The sequence below is a fragment of the Eumetopias jubatus genome, unplaced genomic scaffold, assembly GCF_037043125.1.
Source record: "Eumetopias jubatus isolate StellerSeaLion01/CBP00866 unplaced genomic scaffold, mEumJub1_p1.0 scaffold_12, whole genome shotgun sequence".
Classification (NCBI taxonomy): domain Eukaryota; kingdom Metazoa; phylum Chordata; class Mammalia; order Carnivora; family Otariidae; genus Eumetopias; species Eumetopias jubatus.
Genome location: NW_028274818.1, coordinates 85,839,479 through 85,853,219, shown reverse-complemented (window position 1 = coordinate 85,853,219; position 13,741 = coordinate 85,839,479). Strand labels below are relative to the sequence as shown.

The 13,741-nt window shown below is 36.1% G+C and overlaps 1 protein-coding gene across 1 annotated transcript in view; it reads right to left on the bottom strand.

The window, feature by feature from the left end:
• The window catches only part of LOC114198787 (phospholipid-transporting ATPase ABCA3-like), a 193,365-nt gene that overhangs the window by 167,806 nt on the left and 11,818 nt on the right, over positions 1-13,741 (bottom strand). Inside the window, 4 exon segments of the mRNA XM_088017066.1 lie at positions 3,513-3,630; positions 4,740-4,856; positions 7,424-7,683; positions 11,738-11,879. Of these exon segments, the coding sequence (XP_087873192.1) occupies positions 3,513-3,630; positions 4,740-4,856; positions 7,424-7,683; positions 11,738-11,879 (637 nt within the window).

Sequence of the window (13,741 nt, the reverse complement as noted above, 5' to 3'; positions counted from 1 at the left end):
ACAGTATAGGGTATAGAATGTAAGCTCTATGAGGGAAGAGTATGTGTCTTTCTTTTTCATCGTTGTATCACCAATGTCTGGCACACAGTATGTGCTCCCTGAATATGTGTTAAATAAATGAATTAACAGTTAATGTATAGGATATTTACAATCATTTAAACAAAGATTTATTCATGAGCACTTGGCTTGAGAAATTATAAATGCACACCATCATTATTAAAATTATTAATAATTATTAGGGTTTCTAGAGTTTGAAGCATTGGGTAGAATAAAAACTCTTTATGAGGTTTTAAACATATGCTTCCAATCTAAATCATGATGCCCAAAATAAAGAACAGTTGAATAAATTGCTAACTACTGAGAGTTGGATGTGGTTAGGTCCATAGGCATGGGATTCTATAGGCTAGAAAAAGAATTCTTGTTAAGATTATCACTGAGATGACATAAAATCAGCATTGATGAAGAAAGTAAAAACACTCAAATCATGGTCAACTAATCTATGACAAAGCAGGAAAGACTATCCAATGGAAAAGAGACACTCTCTTCAACAAATGGTGTTGGGAAAACTGGACAGCCACATGCAGAAGAATGAAACTGGACCACTTTCTCAAACCATATACAAAAATAAATTCAAAATGGATGAAAGACCTCAATGTGAGACAGGAAACCATTGAAATCCTAGAGGAGAACGCAGGCAGTAACCTCTCTGACCTGGGCCACAGCAACTTCTTGCTAGACAATTCGCCGGAGACAAGGGAAACAAAAGCAAAAATGAACTATTAGGACTTCATCAAGATAAAAGGCTTCTGCATGTTGAAGGAAACAAAACTAAAAGGCAACCTATGGAATGGGAGAAGATATTTTTAAACAACATATCTGATAAAGGATTAGTATCTAAAATCTATAAAGAACTTACCAAATTCAACATCCAAAAAACAAATAATCCAGTTAAGAAATGGGCAGAAGACATGAATAGACATTTTTACAAAGAAGATATCCAGATGGCTAACAGACACATGAAAAGATGCTCAACATCACTCAGCATCAGGGAAATACAAATCAAAACCATGATGAGAAACCACCTCACACCTGTCAGAATGGCTAAAATTAATGGCACAGCAAACAACAACAGATGTTGGCAAGGATATGGAGAAAGGGAAACCCTCTCACACTGTCTGTGGGAATGAAAACTGGTGCAGTCTCTCCAGACAACAGTATGGAGGTTCCTCAAAAAGTTAAAAATAGAACTATCCTACAACCCAGCAATTGTACTATTAGGTATTTACCCAAAGGATACAAAAATACAGATTCAGAGAAATACATGAACTTTTCATAGCTGCATTATCAACAATAGGCAAACTATGGAAAGAGCCCAAATATCTACTGACTGATGAATGGATAAAGAAGATGTGGTGTGTACACACACACACACACACAAACACACAAACAGTGGCATATTACTTAGCAATCAAAAAGAATGAAATCTTGGGGCGCCTGCGTGGCTCAGTCGTTGAGTGTCTGCCTTCGGCTCAGGTCATGATCCTGGGGTCCTGGGATCAAGCTCCATGTTGGGCTCCCTGCTCGGTGGGGGGCCTGCTTCTCCCTCTCCCACTCCCCCTGCTTATGTTTCCTCTCTCACTGTGTCTCTCTCCGTCAAATAGATAAAATCTTTAGAAAAAAAAAGAATGAAATCTTGCCCTATGCAATGATGTGGATGGAACTACTAAATGAAACAAGTCAGAGAAAGCCAATACCATATGACTTCACTCATATGTGGACTTAAGAAACAAAACATGAACACAGGGGAAGGGGGAAAGAAAAAGAGAGGGAGGCAAACCATCATAAGAGACTCAACTATAGAGAACAAACTGAGGGTTGATGGAGGGAGGTGGGTTGTGGATGGGCTAAATGGGTGATCGGTATTAAGAAGGGCACTTGCTGTGATGAGCAGGGGCTGTTACACGTAAGTGATGAATCACCAAATTCTACTTCTGAAACCAATATTACACTATATGTTAACTAACTAGAATTTAAAAACTTGAAACAAAAAAATAAAGTTAATAAGGCAAACATAAAAAACACTCAAATTACAATGATATAAACTGTCTTTTTCTTTCTTTAAATCACTTTATTGAGGTATAACTGACATACAAAGAGCTGTACATACTTGATGAGTCTTGAGGTAGGTGTATACCTCTGAATACTTGGGAATACCTCAATCTATGCTATAAACATATCTATCACCTCCCAAAGTTTCCCTCTGCCCTGTTTTTTTCCCCGTCTGCCCTCTTTACTTATTATTACTTTTTTGGTGATATGAATACTTAACATAAAATGTACCTCTTGGCAAGTTTTTTAAGTGTACAGTATAGTACTGTTAACTATAGGCACTATGTTGTATAGTAGATCTCTAAGATACTTCTTCATCTTGCATAATGAAACTCTGTACCCTTTGACTAATACCTCCCTGCTTCCCTTTCCCCCAATTCCCTGGCAACCACCATTCTATACCATCTATAAAGTATGACTACTTTAGATTCCTTATATAAACGGCATCATGTAGTATTTGTTTTTCTGTCTTGCTTGTTTCACAACATAATGTCCTCTAGGGTCTCTGTTTTTACAAATGGAAGAATTTCCTTCATTTATAAGGCAGAAAAATATCCTTTTGAATGTATATACCACATTTTCTTTAGCCATTCACCCACTGAAGGACATTTAGGTTGCTTTCATGGTTTGGCTCTTGTGAATAATACTATAATGAATATGGCAGTGCAGATATTTCACTTATTTTTAATATTTTTATCTTTTTAATTTATTTTTTTATTTTGTTTTTTTCCCATCACGATATATGTATTCCTTAATCCCAATCTCCTATTTCTCCTATCCCCCTATTCACATCCCCTTTGGTAACCATCGGTCTGTTCTTCATAATCAAGAGTCTGTTTCTTGGTTTATCTTTCTCTTTTTTCCCTTTGCTCATTTGTTTTGTTTCTTAAATTCACATATGAGTGAAATTATATGGCATGTGTCTTTCTCTGACTCACTTTGCTTAGCATTATACTCTCTAGCTCCATCCATGTTATTGCAAATGGCAAGACTTCATTTTTTATGGCTGACTAATATTCCACTGTATATATATATACCACATCTTCTTTATTCGTTCATCAACTGATGGACACCTGGGCTGCTTCCACATCTTGGCTATTGTAAATAATGCTGCTAGACATAGGGGTGCGTGTATCCATTTGAATCAGTGTTTTTGTATTTTAGGATAGATACCCAGTAGTGTGATTACTGAATCATAGGGTAGTTTTATTTTTAACTTTTGAAGGGATGGGTGAAACAGGTGAAGGGGATTAAGAGCACACTTATCATGATATGCACTGAGTAATGTACATAATTATTGAATTACTATATTGTATATCTGAAACCAATATAACACTGTACATTATAGTGGAATTTAATACAAATACCCCCCAAATCTGTTATAGAATGAGTCTTAGGCTTACCTTTATTGAAGAATGTGCTAACCATAAAGGCAAAGAATATTGAAGCAATGGCATAACACATAAGAAAGACGAAGATGAAACTACCGTCACTGAAGTGGAAGATTGGCTCACTAAAAATCTACAAAAAAACAATTATGACGTCATGTAAGGTACACCATAAATACTGTCGCATAAACACAAGAGGGAGAAAATGATAGTGCTAATGAGGTAGATCACTGCTCAGTGACTGAAACTCAATGAGATGAAAGTTAAGTAACTTATTTCTTACAGAAGGGTTTATGTTTTTCTCAGAGATACAGCAGCCTCTGGGTTTCCACAGCAGAAATAAATAAAATCTATATTTCATCCTCCTGGCACCTGAGACCAACCTGTTCACACTATAATTACCTTCTGCCTCCCAAAGGATAGCTAGGGCAGGTTGTAATCAACTAGAACTAAGATGTCTAACACAGAAGCCATTAAACACATGTAGCTAATGAGCACTTTTAAAATGTAGCTAGTGTGACTGAGGAAATAGATTTTTATTTTCATTTAATTTTAGTTATCTTTATTTAAATTGAAAAATGAAGGCAGTGTCTAATATAGATCAAATATTTTCGATGAAAATATAGCATATGAATTCAGATGTGCTGTAAATATAAAACACACACAGGAGTAGGAAGACGGTACAAAAAAATTTAGGGGCGCCTGGGTGGCTCAGTCTTTAAGTGTCTGCCTTCGGCTCAGGTCATGATCCTGGGGTCCTGGGATCGAGCCCCACATCGGGCTCCCTGCTCAGCGGGAAGCCTGCTTCTCCCTCTCCCACTCCCCCTGCTTGTGTTCCTGCTCTTGCTATCTCTCTCTGCCAAATAAATAAAACCTTAAAAAAAAAAAAAGAATCTGCCTTCAGCTCAGGTCATGATCCCGGGGTGTTGGGATACAGCCCCGCGTCAGCCTCCCTGCTCAGTGGTGAGTCTCCCTCTGCCCTGCCCCACGCTCATGTTCTCTTTCTCTCGCTCTCTCAAATAAATAAAATGTAAAAAAAAGAATGTAAAAAAAACTCTTAAATTTTAAATTGGTTGCATATTCAAATAATATTTTGTACATATTAGGTTAAATTTAAAATATCATTAACATAATTTCACCTGTTCTTTATGGTTTTAAAAATTTCTACTGGCTACTAAAAAACCAGTATTACATATGTTACTCATGGTATTTCTACTGGATAGCATGAAATTAGACACTTGCCTTGGCAGAGAATAAAACACATATCATAGAGATAATAATGATATAAAAAAAGAAGAATGTGAAGAAATAGGCAGCCCAGATGATCCAGTTTTTAAGTCCAATTATAAGCTGGTACTCCTGTAGGAAAGTCAACACAAGTCAAATATTACATGTATCAGCAATTCATACCATTTACATACATTTTTCTATTTAAATTTCCACAAAAAACTATGTAAATGGTTAATATCATCTCCATGTTATGAATAAGAAAAATCAAGCCTCAGAAAGTGTGCTGTTCAAAATTATGCAGTCAGGGCAGTGCTGGCATTAAAATATACGTCTCCTGAGTTCAGAGATCTTTCTTCATTACTACACTTAGTAATGGACAGAAAGGGAAAAATCTAAAATTAAACTTTGAAATATTAAGCTCTCTTTTCTGTTATACTCTACTTCCTGGAGTATAAGAGAAATGCATTTTTTTTTTTTAAATCCAGTTGTATGTTAGAGCTTGTTCCTTGCAGGCAATGTGTCTTCATCCCCACTCTGATTGCTTTCAAGATTTTCTTTTTGGTCTTTAATTTTCAACAGTTTGAATGTACTCTGTGTGTGTGTTTGTGTGTGCATGGTATTTTTCCAGCTTTGTGTTCTCTGAGCTTATTAGACCTGTGATTTGATGTCTATCTTAATTTTGGAAAATTCTCTGCCATTATTTCTTTGGCTCTATTCTGTTATCTCCTTTTTTGGGATTTGAATTATGTATATGTTATATCATTTATATTGTCCTACACTTTTTGAATGCTTTATTCTGGGATTTTACATTTTGTATTGTCTTTGCATTTCAGTTTGTATACTTTCAACTGTCATATGCAAGTCTATGATTCTTTCCTCAAGTCTAGTGATGAGTGCATCAAAAGCATTCTTCATTTTTGTTAGCATGTTTTTTATGTCTAGAAATTCTATTTGACTCCTTATAGTCTTATTCTGTCTGATAACATTACCTATCTGATCTTGCATGTTACCTACTGGGCAGAAAAGAGTTAACAAAGGAGGCCCGAGACTACTATTCCTAGAAAGGCATGTAATGAGCACTGGGTGTTATATGCAACTGATGCAAACTCTACCTCTGAAACTAATAATACACTACATGGGGGCGCCTGGGTGGCTCAGTTGTTAAGTGCCTTCGGCTCTGGTCATGATCCCAGGGTCCTGGGATCGAGCCCCACATCAGGCTCCCTGCTAGGCGGGAAGCCTGCTTCTCCCCCTCCCACTCCCCCTGCTTGTGTTCCTGCTCTCGTTATCTCTCTGTCAAATAAATAAATAAAATCTTTAAAAAAATAATACCCTGTATGTTAATTAATTGAATTTAAATAAAAAATAAATTAATCAAAAAAGGCATATCTATAAGTTGGCACTTGGCTGGTATATGGGAACTTGGCTGGTAAACTGTTCCCTACATTGATACAAAACTTACCCTAAATGATAAGGGTAGGTGACTGTGCCAAAACTGTTGGTACAAACACTATGGTTTATGCTGAATACCTGCTTTCTAGGACTGTGGAATTTTGGTACATGCTAGGCAAGGGTGTCTATATGACCAGCCCCCATCAAAACCTTGGATGCTAAATCTCTAGTGGACTTCCCTGGACACAAACATCAAAAACATACTGCTGGATTTTCATTGCTGAGCAAGAGTGTGCTCTGTGTGACCTCTTGTGGGGTTAACTGAAGAACCCTGCAGGTGAATTCCTCCAAGCTTTGCCTGTGTCATATCCTCTTCTGAGCCAGCTATGTTTACTTACTACACCACTATAATAATTCCTGGCTGTTAGCATTAACTATATGCCGAGTCCCACTAGTCCTTCTAGAAAATTTCAGAAATTAGAAGGCCTTCTTGAGGATCCTGGACATATCTACCTTTCCCTTAGAGCCTTTAAATTATTATAGTAATTTAAAATTCCTTGTCTGATATTTCCAACATCTGTGTTTTCTCTGTGTCTGGTTCTGATGACTGATTTGCCTCTTTGGACTATATTTTTTTTCTTAATTTTTGCTGTGCCTAATGATTTTTTTGTTGAGAACCAGCCATATTATCTAGGGTAATAGATATCAAGGTGAAGGCCTAAGATGTGGGGTTTTATGTTAATTTAGCCAGGAGCTGTTCACTGTTACTTTAGTTATTAGAGATTTTAAATTCCTCCAGTGATCCTTTTTGTCTCCCTGCATGCCTTCAGGTTTTCTCTTCCTGTTGCTCCCAAGAGACAAGTTTCTCTCTGCAATTGTGCCAGCTTGAAAAACCCATAAGTGGCATCAGTATTCACTTTTCTTGTTTTATATTTCCTGCTACTGTGATGTAACAACTACCCACCAATGATAAATATGTAAAAACAATCCAACTCTCCATACAAAAGAGCCCTAGAGGCCTAAAAACATTTTTACAGAAACAGATGAACATAGAGGTGAAAAAAGAGAGGCAAACCATAAAACAGACTCTTAACTATAGAGGATAAACTGAGGGCTGCTGGAGGGGAGGTGGGTGGGGGGAAGGGTTAAATGGGTGATGGGGATTAAAGAAGGCACTTGTGATGAGCACCAGGTGTTGTACATAATTGATGAATCTCTAAATTCTACTCCTGAAGCTAATATTACATTATATGTTAACTAACTGGAATTTAAATAAAAATTTGAAACAAAGAAATTGGGATTACCTTCAATCTTTTTTCCCTTTCCCAGACAATGGATCGCATGATGGAAAGTACAGTTGGAGAGAACATGAGTATGAACATCAAAGGGAGGAAGGAACTAGTGATCCAAATTAATCCATCATGAGAATAAGCTGGGTATGGAAATCTCTGTGTAAAGATACTGATACCATCGAACAGTTTCTGCCTAGCACTGCTCTCATGATATAGCATGATGGCCTTATCTAAGGCATGCTGTACAGCCAGGAACCCTTCTCTGATGTACCCTGCATGATAAAACAAACACTGTCAAATAAAACAGACTAAGGAACTGCTCAGACACATAAATAACATGGCAATTCAAGTAAGTCATGTCACCTACAGAACCCAAATTTACAGCTGTATCAAGGCTAAATGCTCATAATTACCCTGAGAACATATCATAGTTTTGACATAGAAGTAAGGGGTCCTTCTTCAGCTGAATCTAATTCACATCTTCCCAAAATTAAATGTACTTAATGACAGTGGTAGGCTTGCTAATGTAACCTATATTTACAAAAGAATGCAGATTTAATTAAATATTAGATGAAGACTTGGAAATGTAAATACAGAAATGAGGCTCAGAATCACAGATAAATTCTACAGAGTAATGCGGAATGGCCTTCAAGAAAAATTGTTCCACTGAAACCAAGTCAACCATACAACTAAAAGGAAACTTAGGGTTTAATCTGTTTTTATTGATTTTTCAAAATTGGAACGCTGATCATTAATTTTGTACTTCTCCATTTTTCTAATATGAACATTTAAAAGTACAAGCTTCTTTCTAAGCATGGCTTTAGCTATATTCCTCTGGTTTTGCTCCCAAATCTTAACATGTCAGGTTTTCTTATTATTTAATTTAAAATATTTTCTGATTTGTGACTTGACTCATGGATTATTCAGAAATGGTTGTTTAATGTCCAAATATTTTTCTACTTATCTAATGTTTCCAATTATCTCATTGTTATTGGCCCCTAATTCCATTGTCATCAGAGAACACACTCTATATGATTTCAGTCTTTTTAATTTCAACGAGATTTATTTTACAACTCAACATAAGAGTTATCCTGGTGAAAATGCCATGTGCACTTAAAAAAATGTGTATTCTCCTACTGTTGAGTAATTGCTCTGCGAATGTCAATCAATTCAGGGAAACTGAAGAAGTTCTTCATATCATCTACCTCTTTACAATTTTCTTTTTTAAAAAAAGACTTATTTATTTATTTATTTGACAGAGAGACAGCAAGAGACAGAACACAAGCAGAGGGAGTGGGAGAGGGAGAAGCAGACTTTCCGCCGAGCAGGGAGCCCGATGTGGGGCTCAATCCCAGGACCCTGGGACCATGACCTGAGCCAAAGGCAGACATTTAATGACTGAGCCACCCAGGCGCCCCTACAATTTTTTTTGTTTAGATGTTCTGTCAACAGCTGAGAGAAGGATAGTATCTCCATCGACAACTGTGGTATTGCCCAATTCTCCCTTTAATTCTGTCACTTTTCGCTTCATGTATTTTGAAGCTGTTATTAGATGCATACATATTTATAATTGTTATATCCTCCTGACCAATTGATCCTTTGTCTTGAAATCTGTTTTATCAGATATGTGTATATCTGCTCCAGCCACTTAATGGTTATTGTCTTTAATCACATTTAAGACTCTTAAAGCGATTTTTGTACACAATCTTTTTCTGCTCTCTTCTCTTTTACCCATCAGGGACTCTAATTACACATATGTTAGAACTTTTGGTATTGCTCCACATTTCAATGAAACTCAATTTTTTTGTTTTTCAAACTGAATACATTTTATTGTTCCAAGTTCATTTATTCTTTCTTCTGTTATCTTCACTATTAAATCTGTCTTGTATTTTCCAATTCTAGACTTTGTGTTTTATTCCTTTTTTATGGTTTCTAATTCTCTGATGAGACTTATCACTTCTTTCATTGTGCAATTATTTTAATTCAGTGACTGAGAATAATTATACTAGCCACCTTACAACAAGTTCTTATCTGCTAGTTCCATAATCTGAGTTTTCTTGGAGTCTCGGTTGATATTAAGATGCAGTACACAAAACCACTATAAGAGTAGAAAGATTAGGGGCACCTGGGTGGCTTAGTTGGTTAAGCGTCTGCCTTTGGCTCAGGTCACAATCCCAGGGTTCTGGAATCAAGCCCTACATTGGGCTCCCTGCTTGGTGGGGAGTCTGCTTTTCCTTCTCCTCCCTGCTTGTGCTCTCTCTCGCTATCTCTGTTGCGGTCTATCTCTCTCAAATAAATAAAAAACTAAAAAAAATAGACTAATAGGAAAAAAAAGAATTTTAGGATACTATTTTAAGCAGTTTTGGGAAAACAGTTTTCCTCTCTGTGGTAAAAAAACAATACTGAATCCCTAACCCAAACTACATATGAATGTGAATTCCTTCCTCATGGATTAACAACCAAATCATAGAAGGAAAAACCATAAAGAGGAAATAGAAGAAATTTTTGAACTTAGAAGTAGGATGGACTTCTTAAACAAAAGCCCAGAAGAATACCATGTGGCCAAAAAATGCTAAATTACACCAAATTAAAGATTTCTGCTATTTCAATAAAGGACAGCATAGATAAAATCAAAAGCTGGAAAAAGATACTCTCAAAATTTGGCACCAACAACATATCTGAAAATACATGGAACTCCTGAATAAATATAAATCTTTAAATAGATATTTAAATAAAACGTGTGTTACATTACTTGAAACTATTTCCTGTGGAGGGATTATTGTTTCAAGTTTTAAAATATCACAAAGGTCATTTGTGGTACTATAACTGAAAAATTAAGCAAGTTTTCCATTCCTCCCTTGATTCATGTAATAGATTATCTTAATTTTCTACTCATTTCCCTGCCAATCCTTCTTAGTCTTTGTACATTTGTCCTCCATGGTTTACCTAGCATTCAGTCCTTCATCCTTCCTTCTCTAACATTTCCCCCCAAATAGCATGATATTAATGAAATCTAAGGGTATATATTGCTTGTTCTCACATAATGTGCTACTTGAAGTTGAGAAGTGAAATGACAAAATAAAATCCCAGCATCTGAAAAAAGTCATTCTCTGAAATATCTTGATCACTTATATATATTATTATATAAATTGTGAAACATAAGCTACAGTCTTATTTGTTCAGCAAGAGTATACAACAAAAATCAAAGATAAACTATGAGTGTTATCACTTGGGAGATATGTATCCACTACCACATGAAATCATTTTTCCTATTCATGCTAAATATTGCTATGGCCTGTGTCTCTCATAACTTCCAGGAGAAATTTCATACTCCTTCACCTACACGCCAGGTATTTAATGACCTTTTTGCCTCCTAGCCTCATTTCTAACAGCCTTACATGCACCCTCTATTCTAGCTATATAAATAAAGAAAGTAAACAAACAAAAGGCCATGTAGTTCCCTGAACATGGCATCCTGTCCTGTATGTGTTCATGATTTTACTTCCACTACCTGGAATAATCCCCACACATCTCCAACTAACTAATCAAATACATGTAGGTATAGATTCTGCTTAATCCTTAAGCTTAAATTCCTTCTTAGTAGACTTTGTAAAGATTATTTTTAATGACTGTCCAATAGGTTCATCTATTCTTTTACTGCTTTTATGTTGTTTCCAACTTTTGTTCCTTCTGCTAGAATGTGCATAGCTTTTTACTTTTTTTTATTTTTAAAAAAGATTTTATTTATTTATTTGAGAGAGAAAGACAGAGCTAGTGAAAGAGAGCACAAGCAGAGAGGGAGAAGCAGGCTCCCTGTTGAGCAGGGAGCCCAACGCGGGGCTTGATCCCAGGACCCTGGGATCATGACCCGAGCTGAAGGCAGACGCTTAACCAACTGAGCCACCCAGGTGCCCCTGGGTTTTTTCTTCTATTAAATATTTGCTAAAGATAAAAATCTCAAGATAGTTGGTAAATCCAAATCCCACATTAAGGGTTTTTCATGTAAGATAATTTTCAAAATAAAAATATGAATTAAAAATTACCATCACAATTTTAAAACTTTTAGATTAAATCAATAAAATTATATATAGACACAAATAGGCAAGCGATGCCAACAAATGAAGGTGTTTGTATTTGGAAAGCAAAACACTAAACCACAACTAATGTGTAGTATTGAAAGTGGTTTTGATAAAATAGAAATTCAATTTAAAAAATTACAAGAACATATATACAAGTATATACATGTATAAAACATACATCTAACCATATGTATAGGTTAATATGCAACTGAGATAATAAAATAAGGATGTGTAACGATTTGCTCACCAGGACTTCCTCCATCATTAAAATCTGTGTTCCTGGGTCCTACAGAGGGATAAATAGGAAAGAGTAAGGATGTCATCCAGCCCAGACTGTCTGGCCACATCAAAGATCTCTGTATCTTAACAAAACGCAGATGATATTTTACCTAGAAGTAGCAATAGGAAAGAAATCATGCTTAAAACATATAAAACGGAAATGCACATATTAAAAAAAAAGAAAAGTTAAGTCCAAATGGGAAAACACACAGTTTGAAAGATGAGACTAATCTGATGTCACAGTGATTCTGAACACTTGGAAAGGACAGTGACTGAAAGTACAACAATAAGTCCTCCAATCATAAGAACATCTAAAGTCCTTTCAGAATATAGACAGTTCACAAAAAGACACACAAATGGCCCATAAATATATGAAAAGCTTCTCAATGTCATACAATGAAATAAGTACAAATTAAAATTACAGAGATATGTCTTATGCATCACACTGCAAAAATCAAAAGCTTAACAACATGCTCCATCAGTGAAGCTGTAGACAAACAGGCACTTTAATACGTTGTGGGATGCAAAATGGCACAACTATAATGGAGAATCTGGCAATGTTTAATAAAACTACACATGCATTTATGGTTTGATTCAGCAATCGTACTTTCAGGAACAGACTTGGAATATACACCTCCAACAACATAAAGGAAACATGCACAAGTTTGTTGTAACATTATTTGTGGTAGAAATATATGGGAATCAACCTAATTGCTCAAAGGAGATGGCACAAAAGGTGGAACCTGTACACAACAGACAGCTATGTATCTGTTCAAGCTACAGTCAGAAAACAGAAATCATATTGATACTAGATAACCTGAAAAGGTAAATGCTTTTTCTACACCTTCTGAGGATCATATGGTTCTTATTCTTTCATTTAATGTGGTATATCATGTTCATTGATTTGTAAGTACTGAACCATCCCTGCAGCCCAGGAATAAATCCCACTTGATCGTGGTGAATAATTCTTTTAATGGACGGTTGGATCCTATTGGCTAGTATCTTGGTGAGAATTTTGGCATCCATGTTCACCAGAGATATTGGCTTGTAATTTTCCTTTTTAGTGTGGTCTTTGGTTTTGCAATCAAGGTAATGGTGGCTTTGTAGAATGAGTTTACAAATTTTCCTTCCATTTCTATTTTTTGGAAGTTTGAGGAAAATAGGTATTAACTCTTCTTTAAATGTCTGGTAGAATTCCCCTGGGAGCCCATCTGGCCCTGGACTTTGGTTTCTTGGGAGATATCTGATGACTGATTCAATTTCTTTGCCGGTTATGGGTCTGTTCAAATTTTCTATTTCTTCCTGTTTCACTTTTGGTTGTTTGTAGGTTTCTAGGAATTTGTCTATTTCTTCCAGGTTGCCCAGTTTGATGGCATATAATTTTTCATAGTAGTCTCTGATAATTCTTTGTATTTCTCTGGTTTTGGTTGTGATCTTTCATTCATGATTTTATCTATTTGGGTCCTTTCTCTCTCTTTTTTTTTTAAGATTTGAGAGAGAGAGAGAGCACAAGCAGGCAGAGCAGGAGGCAGAGGGAGAGAGAGAAGCAGGCTCCCTGCTGAGCAGGGACTCAATCCCAGGACCCTGGGATCATGACCTGAGCTGAAGGCAGACACTTAACTGACTGAGCTACCCAGGCGCCCCATCTCTTTTCTTCTTGGTAAGTCTGGCTAGGGGTTTATCAATTTTATTAATTCTTTTGAAGCAGAAGCTAATTAGTTTCATTAATCCACTGTTTTGTGGTTGTTGTTGTTTGTATATCATTTGTTTCTGCTCTAATCTTTACTATTTTCATTCTTCTGCTGACTTTAGGCTTTATTTGCTATTCCTTTTCTAGCTCTTTTAGGTGTAAGGTTAGGTTGTGTATTTCAGACTTTTCTTGCTTCTTGAGGTAGACCTGTATTGCAATATACTTCCTTCTTAGAACTGCCTTTGCTGCATCCCAAAGGTTTTGAACTGCTGTGTTTTCATT